The sequence below is a fragment of the Aphidius gifuensis genome, linkage group LG2, assembly GCF_014905175.1.
Source record: "Aphidius gifuensis isolate YNYX2018 linkage group LG2, ASM1490517v1, whole genome shotgun sequence".
NCBI classification, from domain to species: Eukaryota; Metazoa; Arthropoda; class Insecta; order Hymenoptera; family Braconidae; genus Aphidius; species Aphidius gifuensis.
In genome coordinates, this window is record NC_057789.1 from 25,984,258 (window position 1) to 26,008,412 (window position 24,155).

The window sequence follows — 24,155 nt, forward strand, 5'->3', positions numbered from 1 at the left end:
TAAAATGTCAAGCGAGAAATCGAAAGTTTATATGAATATAAAAAATTGTCATTATTTAAAAAATAATATATAATTGATTATATTTAAACAATAGCATTGATAAAATTATTACTTATCATTACAAATAAATAAATAAATAAATATAAACAAATAAAAATAAATATTTGGATCAAGGATATAATTGATAAATAAAAAGATAATTATAATATTAAAAAAGATTATTAATGACATTTTGTATGATGAATTTGTTAAATTTTTTTGATAACATTGTCATAAATAAAAACAAAAACAATGTTATATTATTTTTACGAATATATATATTGAATATTTTGTCTTATTTTTTATTTAAATAAAATTGAGACTAATTTAATTTATTACCATGTCAAATATACTGATAAAAAATATGAGTCAAATAAAATTAGGAAGCAGGCAATTTATATTATCATTATTTTTTGACCATTAACAATTATCACTTCCTCAAAACTCACGTCATCTGAATAATTTTTTTTTTCATTTATTTTTTATTATAAATATATTTATAACTAGATTTGCAATTATTATTATTTTTTCTTTTTCATTCGAAGGTGACATTTGTTTATTAATAATTTAAAAAATTATCAACTTGCAATATTTACAAATTATTTATAAATATATTTTTTTATTTATTTTATAAATTTTCATATAATGTACTATTTATCAAGATTAATCCTATGTGGAAAAAAATAATGTGTTAATAAATGAATAGTAAAAAAAAATAAGTAAAAGATAAAAAAAAATTCAACAAAGAAAAATATTTTGTAGCTTGAAAAAAAAAAAAATTATAAATAAATTTAAGCTCTGTTTTTTTTTTCATATTTTTAAAATGTTTATATTTTGTTGGGGGACTTTTTAAGGACATACGAACAATGATCTATCCAGTTTTATGATGATCCATATCAACCTTGATATATGAACAAAAAGAATATATTTTTTTTCATATTATTTCCAACTCTGTAGACAATGCGGTTATTAATGTTTAACTGCATTGTATATAGATTAGTATATATAAATATAATTTTCTTGATTGTAAAATTTATAAATGATATATATTTTTATGTCTACAATTAATAATTTATCGGTTAATCATGATAAGGAATACAATAAAAGATACTTGATAACTTAATTCTTATGCTCTGTTTTACTAATTTGTCGAGATTATAATAAAATATTTGTTTAATTACAAAAAAATGAAAAAAAAAATAATAATATCAATAATAACAGACATTATTATTTTCTGTATTTATTATTATATTACTCAAATGAATATTATTATTATTATTATTTTTAAACATCAAACAACATAATTCAAAAGAAAAAAAAAAAATTATTTCAAAAATATTTATTTTATAATTTAGCACTGTTTGTGTGATAATAACAAAAAAAAAATAAAAAACACAATGACAATTAATTTAAAAAAAAATAAAATGATGTTATTTTATTAATTTTTAGATATTACAAATAGAAAAAATAAACAAGTTGATGTTGTTTGATTAAAATTCAAATATGACACACGTGTGAGAAGATAATTAAGATAATCAGAAATAAAATTATTCATCAAAATGATATATATCTTTGTTCATCTGTAACAATGCCAAGTAAATTATCATAAATATAATTTTTTAAATTATTATTTATGTTTTATAGCAGTGTTATTATTATTGTTATTTATTTCATTTTATGTTTTTTTCATTTTATTATTCACCAAGATTTATAAATTATAAAATAGTATTTTTGAAAAAAAAAATAGATAAAGTTAAATATTTATAACAAAAATATTTTCATATCGCCAAAATTTTATTTTAGAAAATATTCATATAGGTATTTTTTTCAGAGTAAATTTTTTGGCATTTCAGGGTTGCTGACCTAGTACCACATGCTCAAATTTCCAATGAATAAAAACGAGAGAAAAAAAAAAAAAACAAATCGGTAATAATACTCTAGACGTGTAATTTAGATGAGAATGATTTTTTTTTATTCTGCGGTCAAGTGAATTGCAGGTTTACCAGACAAAACGATTAGCCTGCACACAAGAAGAGTAGGTTTTTTTTTTTTAAACAATCGGCATTCATCATGATTTTATTATGAAAAAAAAAGTATAGAAAATTCATTCTACCAAAATTTAAGGTGAATGAATTCCATTTACCATAATTTGTCTTTTTTTTTTTTTAGTAATGTTAATATTTTTTTTTTAAATCAATTTTAAAATTCCATAAAATTATATAGAAAATTTATTCAAAAACCTGATATTAATATTTAATATATTTTTTAATTTGCAGTTTTAAAAAAATTTTAAAAAATAAAAAAAAAAACAAATTCATAAAATTTAAATTAATTAATTTTTTTTTTTTTTTCTGTTATCAGATATAAAGGACTTACCATCAACAACGTCATAATTTGATTTTGAATCTAATTCTATAAATCCAGTAATATTAATAAAACTTTCAAGACTCATTTTTAAAAAAATTTCTTCTTTGTTTTTTCTAAACAATTGTTTAAATTATTTATCAATAAAAATACTATATATAATTTAATTATTTCATCAAACAACTATTTATATATCATCACTTGGTTATTTTTAAATAATTTTAACACAAAAATTTCGATAAAAAATGATCACCGCACATTGTTCACTCACTGCACATTGGTTTATTAAATTATATTGCGCAATTACCGTAAACACACCGTCACTATCTTTACGAGTTGAAAGAATGAGGATTAAAAAATATCGCTAAACAAATTTTATACACAAATCCCAAAGTAATATTATAATATTATTTCAAACAAAAGAAAAATAAAAAAAGTCACATACAAATAGATATTTCAATTGTAAAAAAAAAAAAAAATTCCACTCGTCTTAAATCTTTCGCTTATTTTATTATTAATTATTTAAATTAATATTGCATTAATCAATTTGAATTCTTCTTTTTCTGAGTGCTTTTCTTGTATTATAAATTCCGGAATGAATGAAAAAAATATATTTCGGTCGACTTGAATAGTCGACCGGTTGATATTGACGTCTTTGATTCACGATCCTCATTAGGTCACTGAAGCCACTTGTTTAGTTTTTTTTTTTTTTTTTTATTATTATACTTTTTATACAATCAAAAAATTATTATTTTATATTAATGGTTATGTCATGCACGAGACTCACGACCTATACAATCATGACCTTCAGAGAGAAAAAAATTACGAAAAGAAAAAAAAATAAATAAATAAAAAACTATATATTTTAGAAGCAAGAAAATTAAGGAAAATAAATCACAAGTACATTCTGTATATGAAGAACAATTTGTATACATATAAAGTTGTAATATGTATTTTTTTTTTTTTTTTTTTACTATGCCTTTTTATGGAAATAGAAAAATTTTTTAAATGAAATAAAAAACCACACGCGATTGAAAAGTGTTTGATGGTCAATGACAGACCGGTTCAGTGTGAAGGTTAATTAAAAAAATCCTTAAAGAAAATAAAAGTTAAGATTTTCACTGTCGACAAATAATTGACATTTATTTTATATTTCACTTGAGAAATCATAGACAAGTTGTACTATAATTTTATACATCCATAACTTTAATTTTAAAATTTTAAATTGCAAAATAATTTATCAAATTAAAAATGAATAAGAAAAAAAAAAAAAAAATTCAACTATATAAAAATTTGCTAATCAAAAAATAATATCTACACACTATATTATTTTTTCAACATTCCAACAGTCAAGAATTTATTTAAACAATAAAAAATTTAAAAAAAAAAAAAAACAACTGTTCAAAGTTCATTCCATAAAATTATCAAAATCCTCAAAGATTTATTTATTTAATTTTTTCTTTTTATCTCATTCAAGTTACGTAATTGGAAAATATTTTTTAAAAACATTAATTTTTCATAATATCAATTCAATTAATTACCACAATTATAAATTAATTAATTTTTTTCATACAAAAAAAAGAAGAAAAAGAACAAATTTTAATTAACACTTAGTTAAATTTTTTTTATATATAAAAATATATTTATCACTGACACTTGATGATATATTATTTAAAAATAAATAAATTATAAAAATATTTACAATGAATAATAATATAATAAAATTTATTTATAAAATTATTTGGCACAGTTGAATAAGAGATATATGTTGGTTTTTTTTTTTCTAATAATGTTGGTGATCAAATGCAGACTAGAACGATAGATGTTTTGAATTTTAGGTGAGGCACGCGGTTAAGACACGCTCATCTGTCTGATATGTCGACGATGAGAACGACGTTATAGTTGTGTATATACACGACGACGACGTCGACGAATACGACAGGTGTCGTTTTATTAAATAGTGGGGATAAAAAAAAAAAATTATACACGAGTGGGAGTGTAAATAAAAAAAATAAATAAATAAAAAAAAATAGTTGTCAATAAATATATGCACATAATAGTAAGATAAAGTTTATAAAATATTTCATTTTTTTTTTTTACTTATCATAAAGAAAAAAATATAATTCCTTTTGTTTTTGATTTTTTTATTTTTTTTTATTACTTAATTTATCATATTCTTGTTTTTTTATATTTTAATAAAATTTATGCTATTTTATTATCCAGAGATTTGCAAGACACTTGAAAATAATTTTATTAAATTTCGAGCTTTTTTTCTTTGGGTTTGTTGAGGTTGATTTAATTGTTATTATTTTTTTTATGGATTATTATTATTTTTATATGTTCAATTATATTGAGTGTCATGATGAGTTTATAAAGAAAAAAAAAAAAGCTTTGACCTTAAGGGCTAAGATGATGCTCGGTTAGGCATGTAAAAGAAAAAAAGCTTCAAGTCGATAAATGATGGGAGTGCCATTGTACATCTAGGCTTGAAAATAGTAAAGAATATATATAAAATAAAACAAACCTTTGGTACACACGCGATGCCCATGAAATAACAATAAACCAATGGTTAATTTCAGGAAATTCGCAATGAAAAAAAAAATGTAATAAAATAGAAACGCAATATCTTTGGTTTAATTAAAAATGAAACATAAATTTTATATATCTATACAAATTCAGGATTATTGTTATCAACAATGCAAATATTTTTTTGAATAATTTTTTGAGTGGATTTTTATCAAAAAAATATCCAATAAATAATTCAGTAAATTTTAAAAAATAAAAAAAAACAAGAAAATTTTTTTTAAATTCATTTTGAATTATAAAGTCATTAAATCATATTTTTTTTTTTTTTTACACAACTCAAGATTACATTGTTTGAAAAAATAAAAAAATTAATTTCAATTATTATTATTATTTTTTGACTTGATATTGTAAATAAATCGTTGCATATCAATTTTGTCAATATTATTTTCAATTTCCGGATTTTTTATAATTTTTTTTAAATCAAAAAATAAAAAATTTAATAATTTTTTTTCATTTATTATTTCAATATTTATAAACTCAAAATGTCTCGAGGACATGAGTTAAAGCAATGGACTTTTTATTGGCATTAATAAAATTATTTAAAAAATATAATAAATTTATTGGAATTTTTTGTCAGGCTTAATCGCATTTGTAACAAAAATTATTTATTATTATTTACATTAACTATGGAAATAAATGAAAAATATACTACTTGGGTATCGTGTCAATGTACGAAATTAAACAAAACATGTCAATCAAATGAAGATATATATTAAAAATAATTATATCAATACATTTTAAAAAATTCTGAAAACAATGTTATTGTGATAACTAATGAAAAATGTGCTAAATGACAACGATGAGTATTCTAAAAATAGAGCTAATTTTTTTAAAAACTGCGTAAATGATGTGTTTGATTTAAATATTTGCATGTATTCGAAAAAAAAAATAAGAAAAAATATATATAAGAGCAATTGGAAAATTTATAAAAAATATATAATAATAAATTATCTATCATCAATAATATATTAAATAAATATTTTTCTTGTTTTTAATTAATTTATTTAACAATTCCCTGATTTTGTAAATAAAGGACATTATCTACACTGATATTTTGTTTTTTAAATATTATTTTCACGAGATATTTAATCTCAGTTCACAATTGTGAGAATAATATAATTTTCTACAAGACTATTTGATTGTCATGATACTCAGTATATACTTTGTATAATAATATAAATTATACAATTATATTAACAAGTTATCGAGTGTAATTATAGACTGAGAAATAAATTTTATATAACTTTATAATTTTCCACAAGACTATTTCAAGATTTCATCGATAAAAATTTGCGTTCAGGATATTTTTTGACCATGATTATATTTATTCATGATACAATTAAAAAAAATATATATATACCTACAAGTATAATTTATAGATGCTTTGAAAAAGAAAAATAAGAAAAAAGCATCCACTAAATTATATCAAAGAATCCGGAATAAATAAATTGTCATTTTTTTTTTTTTTAAATAAATCAATCTATGTGAATTAAACGACATAATAAAAAATCATAATAATAAATTAAATGAAGGACATCAATAATATTATCATCATCAATATGTGTATGTACAACATTAAAAAGTACCAGAGACCTTTTTTTTTTTTTTATTTATTTTCCTTTCGATAATAATAATCTTGATTACCTGATGAACGGATATTGTTGATTTCGTTGGAATAATATTCACAAACAATCTTTATATACACTGCACATGCATGTAATTGTCTTGAGGGTTAAATTATCCAATTAAAAATACGTTATTTGCATATAAATAATAATATTTACAACCAGGATTATAAAAAAAAAGAAAAAAATAAATACATGATTCACCAAAAACATCCTGCTTTTTTTTAAATTTAATTTTGTCAGCCTTGATTAATGAAAACCAACGACATTAATATTATTTTTTCAGGGGAAACAAAATTTTCCATCATTAATTTTCAAAACAATCTAAAAAATAAATTTAAATAATTTCTTTTTTTTAAAAAAACTACTTGACATAAATGAAAAATTGTCTTTTTTTTTTTTTTGAATAAAAAAATAATTAATTATCAAAATTAATATATAGGCTAATTATAAAAATTAATTTTCAAGGTTTATATCAATTAAAAATTATTTATAATATTCATTCAATTAATAAAGAATTGTAATTATTTATAAAAATATATATAAAAAATAAAAAAAATAATTATTATGATGCAGTTTTAATTTATGACACACCTTTTTCAGTGTCATGTAGAGGCGCGTCATTTGGCATCACATTATATTGAAAAAAAAAAAAAAAAATTATATCTACATGTTTATCAAGAAACGAGCCTACTTAATCGAAAGAAAAAAAAAAAAATGATAAATAAATATTAAACACAAAAACAAGACAACAACAAACAAACAAAGTTCTAGTGAATCACTTGGATGACATTATTGTTGTGTCTGATCACTGCTCTGTCAACTTGTCCTCACACATAGATATATAAATTTTTTTTTCTCTATTTTTTTTTTTCGAGTAAATAAAGTACAATGAGACCTTTAAACCTGACCTTTACTTTGACTCATCCATCGCAAACATCTTCTATTTTATTTCCAACAAAAAAAAAAAATTGTCAAATAACTCCAAAATTACAAAATATTATATTTTTACTAAAAAAAATTATCTAGAGGCTCGTTTGTTGTGTTTCATGACCACTGATAATATATATACATTACACAAACATAAACAACAGTAATAAAAAAATTATATTTTTTTTTTTTTAAATAGAAAAATATAAAATATATATGTATCAAGTGAATGCAGAAGCAAGGATAAATTTTTTTTTTTTTTAAATGCTTTATTTTCAGTGGCTAGTAACTAATGATAATGACATATGCAATAGTATATTATTTTTCTAATAATTTAAAAAAAAAAAAAAAAGAAAAATTTAAACCAGTGTAATAAATGTGTGACAGAAATGAATCAACAGATAAAAGAAAAAAAAAAAAACAGGAATTTAAATAATAATTTATTCTTGGGTAACTGTATTTTTTTTTTTTTTTTTTTCTTTTGTGGTTAATTATTAATAATTATTATAATACTATTTGTTGAATTATTAGTTTATTATTTAGCTTGTTTAAATAAATATTTGTAATATTTATATTTTAGTTTTTTAGAATAATAAATAATAATAAGAAAAAAAAAATGCAATATGGTATCCAGGATATATGTTTTGATATATATATTTTTTTGTTATTGTTTTTGTTGTTGTTGTATGTGTATAATATTTTAAACTCGTGACTCTAATATGTTGTCTTGAATGCATATAAATTTAACGTCAACTTAACTCGAGGCTGTATATAAAACGACTCAACAATTTGTAATTTTGTACGCAATTTTCCAAGAGTTTATATACTCAATGTATATCACTTTTGAACGTGTCAGGGTCGGTTGTTCACTCGGTTCATCATTTATATTTTTTTTTATATATACCCACATATAAATAATAAAAATATTATAATAATTTTTAAATTGTTAATTTAAATTAATATTTAGAGCATCAATGCCGCCACACATAGATATAGCCTAATTTTTTTATTTTTCAAACTAACAAATTTTAAATAATTATTTAAAAAATAAAAAAATTATATCAATTTAATAATAAAAACTATTATTAATTAATTAATAATAACTATTTTTTTTAGAATTTATTTTCAAGATATTTAATTGATATTTTTACGAAATAATTTTTGAATTATTTACAATTTATAAATTTGATGTATGTAAATTTATAAATGATCATTTATCAACAATTGAGAAGAATTTTTTTAATGACAATTTATCAATGTATAGGTAACAACTATTCCCACTATTATTGTCATTGCACGTGACACGTGAGTATGACTTGTCACAATGTTATTGCCTCGAATTGATCTCAATGAGATACGACATGACTGTACTTAACTCCCCAACTCATACAACACCGGGTGACCCTTTAGAATCATCATCATCATCATCATTTTTATCATCATTATCATCAACTAACCATGTAACAATTTTCATCACTTGTGAAAAATAATTTTTTATATTAAAAAATATCATTATTTTAATAATAAAAAAATTTATATTTTTTTATACAACTATATTAATAATAATTTTTAATATTTATAATATTATTCAATAATAATGTCAAATAAATAAAAAAAAAATTAAATTTTATATTATTAATCAATCACATAGATTTTTAATTTAAAAAAAATAAAAAAAAAAATTTAAGAATAAAAATAAATTGATTGAATCAAAGATTTAATCTGTGATGATTTTTTTTTTTTCTTATTTTAACTTGTCAATAAATTTGTCGGTATTATTCGCATATTTTAATTTTTTTTTTTTTTAAATAATTTTAATGACAGTGTGCCAATCACCCTAAGCAATGATGCCGGAAGTGAATCTCAGCTAGATTATAAATTTAAAAGTACATATATAAATAATAAAAAAAAAAATAATAAAAAGATGAGCTAGTAAAGGAGGGAATATATAATTATTATAATAACGACTTTGACGATTTAAATTCGATGGTGCATCAAGGTGACACGTTACATGGCTTATCAATGAATAAAATCATTTGAAAAATACAAGAAACTCTTCCGAGTCAAGACGCGTTCAAGGAAAATATTCATATTAATTTAATAAATAATAATAAAATGACAAATTTACTGCGTCAGAAGATATAAAAAATAAAATATAATAATTGCTACTAACTGACAATGACCCTCAAATCGATTCAACATGAAGAGGAGGACAAATAATATAAACGTGAATTTAATATAAAAACTATTGACTCATTTTTTTGTCACATACAATGTTAATAATAAACAAATAAACAGTCAAAATAAATCACTTAAATTTTTTTTTTTTTTTTATCTGCATTTGTCCTTCAACAAAAATATTATCAAAAAATATATTAAATTATTAAAAATAGATGCAAAAAAAAAAATCATTTTTTTTTTTTTTTTTTTTTTATTGCTCAATCAGTTATAAAGTTGGAAAAAAAAAAATTATGTAATTTTTGCATTTTAAATTCCATGTTTTATAATTTTTTATAAAATTATTAATTTATATTTAAGTTAATTTTGTTAAATAAAAACGAGTTCGATGACATCAAAAAGATATATGCAAAATTTTTTTAATTCATAATTTATACTTTCTCTTGGATTTTTTTTTTTTTTTTTGATAAATTTATAAAAAAATTCTCTCCAACACAATCAACAAGTGTAAAAAGACACATTATTTTTTATTTTTTAAGTCAAGCCAATGTACTCAATGTTTTACATCACGCAGGTGTATCGTGAAATAAAAAAAAAAAAAATTTGCCAACAAAATAAGAATAATTTTTTAAATCAGTTTTCGTGGAATTTTATAAACTTTGATAACTCACGCAAATCTAATAACACACACACAGTCTAAATATTTTTTTTTTTTCTTACTTTTTATTAAGGGTAAACAGACTAGCATAATTCTGCGTCATATTATTCACGGTACCATGAGTATATATCGTTAAATAATTACATAATAAATCTAAAAAAAAAATTATTTTCATTCTATCGATTTAAAGTTCAACGCCACCAATAAACTTCCAAAAGAAAAAAAAATAATATTCTGATTTTTTCCTTTAATTTTTAAATCAAAAAAAAAAAAGCCCCAAAAAAAATACATATCAAGCATCATCGAGACTCATTGAATATTAAAATTCGAAAAAAACTTGTTCTCCAATTTTGACCAAATAAATAATTTAAAAAAAAAAAACCAGTTTAAAAATTTCGTAAAAAAAAAAAAAAAATCCAAGATTAAATAATAATCAATCAATAATTAATAAAAGAAAAAAAAGAATTAATTTTTTTTTTTTCTATCGAAATAAATATAAAATAATGAAAAAAAAGAAATAAATACTTGATAATTTTTAATAATACAAATTATAATTTGATAAAAATCAGCAATATAAAAGTTAATTATTATTTTTTTTATTATTAATAATAATAATTAATATAAAAGGTAGATGAAAAGATTAGTCGGTATATATTCAATGGTATATTTAACCACAAATAATATTATATACAAAACGAGATTCAACAACTAAAGACAAGTAACAACAACCACTACCACACAACATCATCCAGGGTCAAAAAGCCTGTTCAACCAGGGTCAATGAATAAAAAATTTCATAATATAATTCATCTACTTTTGAATACTTGTTAAATATTTACCACCTTTTATTTATATAAATTTTTTATTTACTTTTGTTTATCTTGATATTAAATCAATACATAAAAATTAACTAAAAGAAAAATTATTTTTTTTTTTTTCCCTTTTTTGTTTATAATATTTATTAATAAATTTTTTATATTTATTTAGCAATGATTAATATTAAATCCAACATGTTCATGTCAATCTAGATATATCAAAAATCAAGATACAGTAATTTATATATTTTTTTTTTTGCATAATTCCTTTAACTTTGCGAAAAAAAAAATGACAAAGTTTTATGGTCGTGTTTGCCATGACACATGGATACACGGAAGTATTATATATATTTTTTATGAACAAATATATAACACAAGACCTCGTAATATATTGTAAATCCAAATTTTTTAAAATATTATTTATTTAATATTTAGCTAAAGTTATATATTCGTGTGTTGTTAAAAGGTGGAGTTTTAAATTGAATAATAAATATTTAATATAAAAAAAAAAAAAATGATTAAATTAAATATTGTCATGACAATTCAATGACAATAATTTTAATTTTTTTATAAAAGTTAAATTGTCCTTAACCCTATTTTACTTTGTAATAAAAATAATTTTAAAATGATAATTTATTTCATTGATATATTTGAAATTTATTATTATTATTTTTACTGTTTCTAAAACTTGTATAAATTTTAATTTAAAATATCTAATATATTTCTTTGAATTACAGGATATTTTTAATATTTTATTTTATATTTATTACGAGGATATTTTATTTTCAGGTGGTTCAAGTTAATTTGTGGTCAGAATATTTTTTTGACGAGATTTAGCCTTGATACTGTAATATTATTTCGATGGTAATTTTGGGTGGTGTTTTTTTTTTTTTAAATGAGATTGGCAAGATCAAGGGTATTATTTAGATAAAAAAATTGAATCACGTGAGGGTTTTGTAAATTGTTAAAGGGAGGTATGAAGAGAAAGAGTAAAGAGGAAACTTTTGATTACGAAGATTGAATAATCGCGACCATGACAACTGGCCATGTCAATTTATTTTTCATTATAAAAATTATGAGACATACAATCTAAAATTTAAATAAACATAAAATTTATTTAAAAAAAAAAAAGCAAAATTAAATTCAATTTCAATTATTCCCTATCGAAAAAATAAATCATATTAAAAATTTGATAAAAATCCTATCTTAATTTTTTTTTTCCCAGATAACAATAAAACATAATAATTAAATAATAAAAATATTATTTGTTTTTTAAATTTTATAATTCAAGTATTCGAAATAAATAAAAAAAAAAAAAATTAACAAATAAAAAATACACACTCAACAAGAGACAAAAAAAAAGAAAAGATTAATAATTTTTTTTTTGATTAAATAATATTTGTTAATGCATACTTGAATTGTATTATAAAAAAAAAATAAAATCAATCAATTTTAATAAATGGCAAAATTGATGAGAAGAAATTTTTTTATTCAATCAATTTTTTTTTTTGATTTTTTTACTGCGATTATTTGTAAAAGGTATTTTTTTTTTTTTTGTCTTTATATTGAACTTTGATTTTGATTAACATATATTTATTTATATTATTATTTATATCAACAAAGTAAACTCAATATATTTACGCTCCATTGAATTTAATTTCCAGATAAAAGTTACTTGTCAATTCTCATGATACAAAAAATTGATTATTAAATGAGATTAAAATATATTGAAAGCAACTTGAATCTCAATCTAAATATTCCCATAATAAATTATATAAATTTTTGTAAATTAAATAACCATTAACATTTTATTTATAAAATTGATAAATTTTAAAAAAACCATAAATGTTTTTAAAAACATGATGGAACTGTTTTTAAAAATTGAATAAATAATAAAAAAAAAGTGTCAAAGTACGTGAACTGGAACGCAACGGGTTAACCCGGAGGCTCGTTTGGAATGGTTTATGTCTGTATGTATATATTTATTTATTTATATTTATGTATACATGTATGTATTTAATACGTGACGCAATTTGCCATAAGCACAAAAATGATATTATATTTTATAAAAAGAGAAAGACATATTAAAATATCAACAATTAACTGGGGTTGTTTTTACAAATGTACAAATACTATATTACGTTATAAATTAAATACTTGTTATTATTTTTTCAACTTAATATAATTTTATTAGGTTCAAGGTAGAGGAAACATTGTGGAAAAAAAAAAAGAAAAATTAAATTACAACCCTGAGAGTTAAGTACAATAATTGACGATAATTAATTATAAACGCAAAAAAAGTTAACAAAATTATCGTGTGTTTTTTATTTAAGTTATTTGTTGGATTTATATTTTTTTTATAATTTTTTTTTCAACAACAATCTTTGTCATCAACCATATTTAATAAAAAAATTAAATTTCTACTTGTTTTAAAAATTATTTACCCAGAATTCAGGGATTTTTTTTATTTTAATTTAAAAAAAATTCTCAAATTAAAAGAAAATATATATGACGAAATGCATTTTATATATTTTTTTTTAATTATTTAAAAATTAATCATTGTCTTTTTTTGTAAATATATATTGTAAGAAGATAAATGAATTAATTAATATTCAAATATTAATCTTTTTATGTATAAAAAAATTAATAATAATAAAATTTGAAAATAAAATTATGAATATCATTAATAAAACACAATGGATTTTAAAAAAAATAAAAACATATTGTTATATTGACGATTATATCAGAAAGAAGATTATTTAATTTTTCTGAATCACACATTGTTAATATGTATGTATGTCCTTGAGACATCTCAAATATCTTACTCACGTGTTAAATTCTAATCCGATTTTAAGGCTCATCCATGCATGATCGAGGGTCACGTATTATTAATATTATTATTTATTCAATTTTATATTTTTTTAAATTAATTTTTCATCAATAAACTAACAGTATTTATAAAATAAATAAATAAATAAATAAATATAAAATAATTTTTGTGATTTATAAAATAGAAAAATTTATAAATAAAATTACTTGATGAGAAAAATTAATTTATTATTGACAAATATCACGTGATTAAAATAAATAAATAAATAAAATTTTAGATCATACATCAAGTGTATTGCATGTTTAACTCACATTTAAAAAAATTAGCAAAAAAAAAAGTAAATAAATTCGAAACGATTAAAATATTATTTTATAAAAAAAAAAAAAAAAAAAAAATATAGATAAATATTTAAATTTAATGTAAATAATGAATATTAAAAAACAATTTAATTTATTGTGAAATAATAGCAGCAATATAATTGACAGGTTTGATTTAAAATTTTTTTTATTTTTTAAGATTTTTTAGGTATAGTATATATAAAATTTTAAAAAACTTACAGTTGCTGTTGTCCGGTTGATTTGAATGTGAATACGTATGTGGATGGTGCAATATGCACTCGAGATCTGTACAATTTAACATTTTCCAAATTAGCAAAATTAAAAATCATCCAATAAACAATTATTAATAATTGTTGAGCTATTATTTATAATTAAAATTTTTAAAAAACACTTAAACATAAATTCTAAATCACTGAATCAATAAAAATCCAAATGAAAATATCCATTGAAAAATTATATGTCATGTAAATGATCATTTTTATAAAATAAAAAAAATATTATTAAATTAATTTTGATGATATTTTTTTGATTGATTTATCAATATTTTCATGCGAAAAAAAAAAAAATTTAACTGTTTATAATTTTGGCACTTTTTATCTTTTTAATTTAACGAAATAAAATTGACACTAAACACTTTCTAAATATAAATATTTTTTCTTTCGCAAAATACACGTTAATTTTCAACACAAATAATAGAAATTTTTAATTTATTAAATAAGAATAAATGACTTATTTAAAATGTAATGGAAAAATAAATTCCTCACACGCACAAGAGCACACTTTTTCATCAATAATCCATTAATTAATTGTTTAATTAATGATTAATTTATTTTTTAATAAAATTAATTACTTTATTTGTTTATTTAATTAATAATTATATTATATTTTTTTAATGAGGAAAAACTTTTCCGTCGTCTCGAGGACTTTCTCAAGGTCAAAGTGTAGTTTAATCAAGCAAGAAGCAAAAGTTCGACGACTGTTTTGGAGGACATGTATGTGGACAAGATGCAAGGACGTGAATATATTTTCTTCTTCTTCTTCTTATTCTTGAAGAAGGGTTACTTATTTTTTTTTTTCTATAATTGTATGTACAATTTAAATTCACACTTTTGTTCAAAACAAGTTTAATTTCCTGATATATTCAAGGTTACCAACAGAATAAAAAAATCAATTTAATCAAAAGATTTTTTAATATATCAACTAAATCATAAATTTTTTTCTAAACTTTAAAATATTATATATTAATTAAAATATCGAAATTTTTTTTTTCCCGCCTAATAACACTGCTCCAAAATTTAATCAAAAAAAAAAAAAAAAAATTCTAAATCCACGAATTTTTTAGTTTTTTTTTAAATTAAAATAAATAAATAATAATAGAAAAAAAAAAATAATAAATTGTTAATTTTGAAGGGGTTGATTAACCACTGAGATCACATTTTGTGTTTTTATTTTTTCACAGTTAAAAAAAAAATAAATAAAATAATCAAGAAAAAAAAAAAAAAACGCGTTGTGTCAATGTTTGTGTTATTGTTTGTTATCTGTCAGCATGAAAACCGCACGTTATAATAATTTAAAATTTTATGAAAAATAATTGTTTATAATAATAAAATAAAAATAGTAACGTGATTATTAGTAGCGATAGTTTTGTGAACGGTATGTGACGGCAAAAGCAATACGAGTGTGTTGCTTTGACTTCTTCCAGTTCTCCAAGTTTAACAATTCCCCCCCGATTGTGGTCTTTTAATATATTTATTTTATTTTTTATTTTCTACAAAGCTATCTCTCTCTCATTCACGTTATATTGATCACCGACTCAATCAGTTACTCCTCAATATAATATTATGTCTACCTCACTCACTCAACACAACTCAACAACTCCATACTCAAACACAACAAAACTTGGTGGTACTCTTGTGGACATTTACTTTCCAGTCGCCATTTTTTACGCTTCATTTATTCTTCTCCCACTTTTTATTATTTATTTATTTATTTAATTATTTTTTTTTATATTTAACACTTCCTAATAATGCTTACCTTATCATCTAACCATCACAACAACAACAACAACAACAACACTAAAAATTTCAACAATATTACTCCAAAAAAAAAAATAAAAATTATATCACTGTCAATTTTTCCTAGCAACTAATAATCACAACAACATTTAGCAATAATAATTTAACCTGAATATTTGTAATTTAAATTTATTTCATTTATTAACTATTAAAATATTTTAACCTTAAAAAAATATTGACCATTATTGACCGATGATCCAAGAAAACTATATATTTTTTTTATTTTCCCTTACAGACGCTAGGGTATCTTTAACCTCCCCTACATTTTATCTCATTGGTCCAAAAAAAAAAAATACGTCATTGGTCAATTTAAGGGTCTAAAAGAGATCATTTTTTTTTCTGATATTGTTATTATTATTTTATGATTTTTCAAGGCAAAATAGTTGCTTATATTTATTTTTATTTTTTTCATAGAGAGACAAGTTGAGATGACTGAGTATATTTAATAATAATAAAATACCTCTCACTTATTTATCATTATTATTATTTATGTTTAAATATTTATTTATATTTTATAATAACGATGAAAATGTTAAATCGTTGTCATGCATATGCGTGATGATGTTGATGGAATAAAATCATTTCATTTTACACCGGAGGCTATAGATTTCGTGAAAATTAATTTTTTTATTATCCTAATTTTGATAAAGTTTATTATTATTTATTTAATTGTTTAGTACAGTGTTGATGATGTTAATAAAATAAATAAATAGCCTCGAATTTAGTGTGTATGTTTAAAGCAAAAAAAAAAAAAAAAAACTTTGAGAATTTTTAATACTTGAGTTGGTTACGAAAAGAGAAACCGTATAGAGACCTGAGGCTAAAATCTTGGCTTTTATCACGTTCAAGAAGAAAAAAAAAAAATAATAAAATATAAAGACAGGAAAAAAAAAAAAAAAATGTATAATATATTTGAAGAAGAAAAATCTGGTATTTACAAACACAGTGAAGAGAGCGTTTTAAATTAATACACCAGAACGTTGGTCGATTAAATCAATGTCCTAGATCTCATTTTGTGATGATGTACCAGGTTATTTTAATTTTTTAAAATTATTATTATTCATTATTAATAGGTAGACATATAATTAATATTAACAAATTAATTATTTGCAACTAAATATCATTATTAATTGAGCAAAAATTTTTTCAATATATATATCTTAATTATTTTTCTTTATATATAAACATTTTATTAATATGAATTTTTAAATATTCCATGGGTATTATTTTCAATGAGATTTAAATTTTAATGGAATATTAAAATTCATAAAATCAGTATGTATTATTGAATAACTGATTGACATTTATCACCGGTTAATATTGAATAAAAAAAAAAATTTAAAACCTCAATCAATCACGTAATTTAGATGATTATCAAAAAGAATAATATATTTTTTTGTCAAAGCTAAAAGATGACTTGAACGAAATAAAAAAAATTAACTAATTGACTTTAAAGATAAATATGGTGATTAACTTCCGTAATGATTTGATGGTAAATTGTCCACAGGGTCATCTTGTTTTTCTTTTTTTTTTTTTTTGACAATGACCCAGTTGGTCTTGTCCAGAACAAAATAAATTAAATAAATGAAAAATATTAAAAATAAATGATTATATTAATGATACTTGAATAAATATAATTCGTAAATATTTAAAACAATTTTTATTTATTTAAAATGTTTATTTTTTTTTTTAAATATCAAATATTTTTGTTGATACTAATGAGATGTATTTTTTTTTTTAAATAATTTGATAAAGAAGTTATTTTTGATATTGTGGATTTTGATACTTTTATAGAATTAAAGTATCAAACTTTTAAACTTCTAAATAATTATAAAATTGTTTAAATGATTTTGAAAATAAACAGCTTTAGGAAGTTCTATGTCAAGAGCAACTTTTAATATTTACAAAACCATTATTTTGTTTATACAGCTGTTTATAATGTCAAAAATAATTCAAATGACAAGACAAATTATAAAAAAGATGATATCACAAAATATAAATAATTATATTTTTAACTAAATTCATTATCTAAATATTTTTTCAACCTATTTTTACCATACAATTTGAAGATTTTCATAGAGAATATAATAACACACCCGATAGAAATTAATTCACTATTCAAAAATACTATTTAAAAATGAAAAAAAAAAAAAGAATTTCTTTTAAATTTAATTTTTAATTGAAAGAAAAATAAATCAATAATTTTAATAATACAACAAAAAACCATTTAAATATTTTTAATTATAAAAAATATATAATTAAAATACGTAAATTTGTTTTTAAAAATAACAATTAAAGCCAATATAAAAAAATTGTCGGGTTATAGAGTATATATATATGAAAAACATCCGTGAGATCATGATACAGGTAGTTAATTTTTCACATAACTTGTTCACCGGTTTCTCAGTGGATATCATCAAGTGCCCCAGTCTCATTCCCAGTTTATATTATCAAGCTTGACTCGATCAGACTCAGTGTCGCCAGTTTAACATCGTCTGACTGGCTCTCAATTTGCCCTACATTTGCTCACACTAAATCACTCACTTTATTTTATTTTTTATAAAAACATCATTTGATACTTTCTCACAAAAAAAAAAAGAAATAAAAAAATGAAAATGAAATTCAACTATTATGATAGTACAAAACAAACTAGAAAATTATTTTATTTTTTTTTCTTGAATTAAATGAAAATGCTGGTTTAATCAACATTTCCCTCGAACAATTTCTGGTCTTATAATTTTTTTATGGATATTGTTTTCTACCCTTCAAATAAAAACAATTGTATCAATGAAAGAAAATTTTATTGTCTTTAAATGACCACCATGTAAATTGAGCGGAGAAAAAATCAGGGAGACTTTAAATGGTCAAGATATATTTGGTATTGTCATGGAGTATTAAAGAAAGATATTAACAATTGTTTAATATCAACTGATTTTTATATTAAATTATTTTTAATGTTTTATTCTTATTGGCTTTATCATTCACTTTTTAAAATAGTTTATTATTATTATTTAAAAACGATTTATCAATTTATAAATTCAGTGGATCTCGAGCCGGCTGTTGATAATATTTTTTACATTTTTATCAATAGAAGAGATTCATTTTTAAAACTCTAAAGACCAACATGTGGTTTAATTGTTAGCACAACAACAGTGGCTTATCAAAGACAATTTTAACATTGATAAAGCTCAAGAAAAACAAGTAAATTTTCATCAATAAAAATAACAAGTGGTACATTAGAAAGAACAGAGTCAATAATACCAGCACCATATGATGTTATTGATTGTAATAATTAAAAACAATTAAATAAAAATTCTACATATAAATATTTTTAAAAACACTTGATAAATAAATTTATCATAAAAATAAATGCAAGTAAATTTTAAATTATTTTATTTTTATAATATTTCAAGCTGATAAAACTTCATTTAAAATAACGTAAAAAAAAAAAAAAATCAATAATCATAGTTTAAAACAATAATAAATTAATTTTTTACAAATATTTTTTTTAAAAAATCACTGGAAGTATTTCATTGGAAGAACGACGATTAAAATTTTTTTTAAATATTAAAAATAAATTTATAAATATAATAACTGAGTAGTTTTTTTTTTAAGGCACTGGATTAAAAATTTATGAAATATTTCATCAAGTCGTATTTGTTTCTGAAATAATTGGTGATCGTTTACGAATACGATTACTAACAGTACTTGAAAAACGACTGAGATAACGTGCTTTTTCTCTGGCACGTTCAGCTTCACGTTTAATAATAATTTCCTCAGTAAGATATGCTTCACGTTTAATACGATCACTTAATTTTCTTGGTATACCAGATAAACACCATTGTACAATCATTGAAAATAAACCAACAATACTTTGAAATACAACAACAAATATTAATCTAGCAGCAAGTATATGCCAATAAATTGTTGGTCTTTTATATGGTAATTCATGATTTGATGGATTTCTATATTCCAAATAACGACAAGTTGTTATATTACTTGAACTAAAAATTGGTGCAGCTTCTATTTGAAAATCTTTTGTATCAAAATATGCAAGACTATGATTTAAAAATCCAATATCACTATTATTATGACTGACATATGTCATGTAAATAAAACGAGGCACGAGATTTGATGAAAATGCTATTATAAATGCATTTGATGTAACTGATATTCTAGCTAATGTATCAAGTATCTGTTTCCAAATACCAATGTCTCTGGCTCTTCGTGGAACTGGTCGTCGATAATGTCGAAGAAATTTTGTAGCATCTAGACGCATTTCAAGTACATTATTTGCCAGAGCAAACAATGGTGCCAAAGGAAAAGCCACGACAAAAAGAGTAATAAAACCAAATTGTATTACCTGTTAATAAAAAGGTAAAAGATAAAAAAACCAATTTGATATTATTTTGTCAAGATTATTATAAATTTTTTAACATACAGCTTCTAGGTACTCATCGTACAGTCCCCTGGGACTCCAGTCAAGAAGTTTAAAGTCTCTTATCCACTGGCCACGTAAAACTATTGGATCTTTTGGTGCCAGACCAGTTTGAGCACGAAAAAATGCCCACCATCTAAACACCAGAGGCCAAATCATCTCCATGGCTGTGTAAAGTGCCTGTTTTCCTACCATTATTATGGCCAATTGTATACCCAGCTCCATCAAGCAACCACCCGGTGCACATTCTTCTTGTCTAATTGTTAAAAAAACTAAATAAATACTCAATGTTTTTTTTTTAATATTAAATTATAAAAAAATTAATATACCTGTAGCCCCAAATTCTATTGTACTTTCTAGGATACCCAACAAATTTTCCTTTTAAAAATGCAACATAAAAAATTGATGCATAATAATTAACAAATTGAAAAATATAAATTTTCAATGTTAAACTATCATCATACTCAGTCTGAGTTCTGAGCATTTCCATTTCTGTTAAATGTATTGCCAACCAATCATAAAAATAATTTAACAATAAAATACAAGCCTTAAATGACAAAGAAAATAAAAAAAATTAATAATTAACAAACAAATAAAAATTGATGTGATAAATAATACTCACAAGATTAATTCCAGCAGCAGCAATTGGTAGTACAAATGTTTTATATGCTACACTATCAATATTAGCACCAAATATTGTGTTTGATGTTATCATTGACATTCTGTATAATATAACAGCAAAAACAGCAGCAATAGCAACAATTATAAGTAAAAATACAACTGAAAAACTAATCATTGTTGCTGGTACACGAACTTTCCAAAAACTAACATGTGGCTCTTTTTCTCTAGTTACTGGATTTAATTTTTCTTTTATTTTAAATATTTTAATTTTATTAAGCATTGTAATATATTGTGGTCTTGGATGTTCAGCACCTTGATCCCATCCAACTAAACCCCATCGATGACTTAACTCTTCTGATTTTCTTCTCCATAATTCAAGATAAAGTACTGACCAAAAACTCATGAATATAGCAAATAATGTTGTTGCTGGATTATCAAATAATAATGTTACTTTTGTTAAAAGACAAGTTTCAATTAATCGCCAATAATTACAATTTTTATCACACTGTGGACACATTATTATTTGTCCAGCAAATTCATCAGAGCAAGCATCTTTAGCAAGTTGATTTGAACCAAGTGTTATCCAGCCTAGAAAAATTAACAATTTTTATTAAATTAATTCTATTTTTTTTTTCATCAATAAATAATCATCTTACATAAACAAATGATTAAAATTCAACTAATTATATTTATTAGCAATTCAATTTAATTTTTTTTTCAAAGAAAAAACTCATCATTATTTTTGCATGAATGATTTCCAATTAAATAATTTTTTTTATTTATGATGTCATCAATTACTCACCGTAAATAAAACAAAAAAGACCAGCAATACTTGCTGGTATTAACATGTACGTATAAAAACCAAGCCAAGCAAAATAAATTGCAAAATTAACACCAAAATATTCTTGAATTGTATCAAGTGGCTGAAGTTTTAGCCATTTATTTGTTGAACCCCATTCATCATAAAGAAGTTTTCTGGTACTTCCTGGTTGTTGAAATGCTCCCTAAAATATTATTAATTTTTAATTTATATTATTAATTATATTAAAAATGATAATTTAATTTTTTTTTACATCGTGAAGAGGATATGCTGCTATGTAAACACCATTTGCAATGAGACGTTGTATTCCAGCGCATTGACGTTCAAGTATAAAATCAACAATCATAACACGTACATTTGTTGGAAAAAAATTTTCATTATGAACATCAAATCTGTTGTAAATATGAAAAAAAATTAATAAATAATAATTAACATAAATGATAAATTAACTTACAAATAATCTTTATCTCGTGAAAATTCAGATGATAATTTTGTTTCTAATTTTGGAAATTTATCTTTATCTAATTGTACAAATTTAAATAAATTTATAAACCATGATTTTGCATCATCAAATAAATCACTACCACTGTCATCTAGCTCTTGATTTGACAAAGGTTTAATTGGCATTTTTAATTTCATTATTTCACAATATCTACATAAAACTTCCTGCAAAAAAAAATAATATTTATTTATTTTTTTTCATTTAAAATATAACAATTATTATAAATGATAATATTTATCAGTATTAATACCTGAGGTGCATTTATTTTAACAAAACATAATTGTCGATTTTGTTCGTATTCTAGTTCTAAACCTTGATCACGCAATTCAGCTTCAAACTCTTCACGTTTTTGCATATTATGAATATTTCCATTGTCCAAATAAACAAGAACAAAATCAGTTTGTTTTATAATTTTATCTTCATCATCATCATCATCATTGTCATTGTCATTTTGAACATCAGCTGGCACTTGTCCACTTTGTTGTTCCATGCATATCATATTTTCCATCAATTCATATCGACCATTTGTTAATTTTTTATCATCTAAATTGTCTAATGTTATATTCACTTCCATCATTAATCAAAAAATTCCTAGATAAATAATTTAAAAATACAAAAATTAATTGCTTCTCATTTAAAATAAATTAAAATAATAAAAAATTTAATTTGCAATATTGTCATTGAAATAATATATAGCCTTTAGATAAATACTGAAATTTATTATTTTTGCAACAATGAATCATAAGATAAAAATGACAAATGTGTCAGACAAACAAATTTTTTAATTTTTTAATAAAAAAAATAAATATAAAATTAATTATATTAATAGTTAAATAAATGATTATTATTAATTTAATTATACTTACATTAAATTTTTTTATTTTTATATTTTTATCTTGACTAGATATAAAAATAGAGGCAACAGGTATCACATTTGATCACGCGGCTTTGATCAATCAATTTTCATTTTTCACTAACTAAATATCAACACTAATTATTTATCAATAACATAAACATTTTATATATAAAAAACAAATATTTTTTTATTTATCATTTACACTGAATAGGACATTTTGATAACCGAGCTTTGTTGATAGTTTGATAAATGATAATGTCAATTCACAATTGTCAAACAAGAACTCAACTGGCAGACATTGCTAAATATCTTGCTAAAAAAAATATACTGTTCAATGTTCATTGGATGGTGCTGCCACTCTGGTGAAAATTAAAACACCCGTCATTGAAAATAAATAACAATAAATTTTACAATATATTTATTTTTATTTATTTAGAATTTTAATTCAAGTTAAAAAAAAATTAATTAAGAGAAAAAAAA

General features: G+C 21.2%; 2 protein-coding genes across 7 annotated transcripts in view; both read right to left on the bottom strand.

Annotated features, from left to right (window-relative positions):
- LOC122849863 overlaps nucleotides 1-24,155 on the bottom strand; it is a 66,464-nt gene that overhangs the window by 41,069 nt on the left and 1,240 nt on the right. For 2 of the 6 annotated variants that reach the window (XM_044148709.1, XM_044148708.1), the window contains exon 2: nucleotides 14,583-14,648. The exons of 2 other annotated variants lie outside the window; for them this stretch is intronic. In XM_044148709.1, the coding sequence (XP_044004644.1) occupies nucleotides 14,583-14,648 (66 nt within the window). Of the gene's footprint in view, nucleotides 1-2,415; nucleotides 4,327-14,582; nucleotides 14,649-24,155 lie in introns of those variants that run through there. 2 more of the 6 variants (XM_044148712.1, XM_044148710.1) reach the window with 2 other exon arrangements.
- Nucleotides 19,815-24,051, bottom strand: LOC122849862 (anoctamin-5-like). The gene is made up of 9 exons (XM_044148707.1): nucleotides 23,686-24,051; nucleotides 23,070-23,410; nucleotides 22,772-22,983; nucleotides 22,571-22,709; nucleotides 22,300-22,501; nucleotides 21,499-22,085; nucleotides 21,206-21,423; nucleotides 20,880-21,132; nucleotides 19,815-20,801 (listed from the first exon to the last, which is right to left on the bottom strand). Exons 2-9 carry the CDS (start codon nucleotides 23,394-23,396, stop codon nucleotides 20,085-20,087), a joined length of 2,655 nt encoding a protein of 884 aa, XP_044004642.1. The 5' UTR covers nucleotides 23,397-23,410; nucleotides 23,686-24,051; the 3' UTR covers nucleotides 19,815-20,084.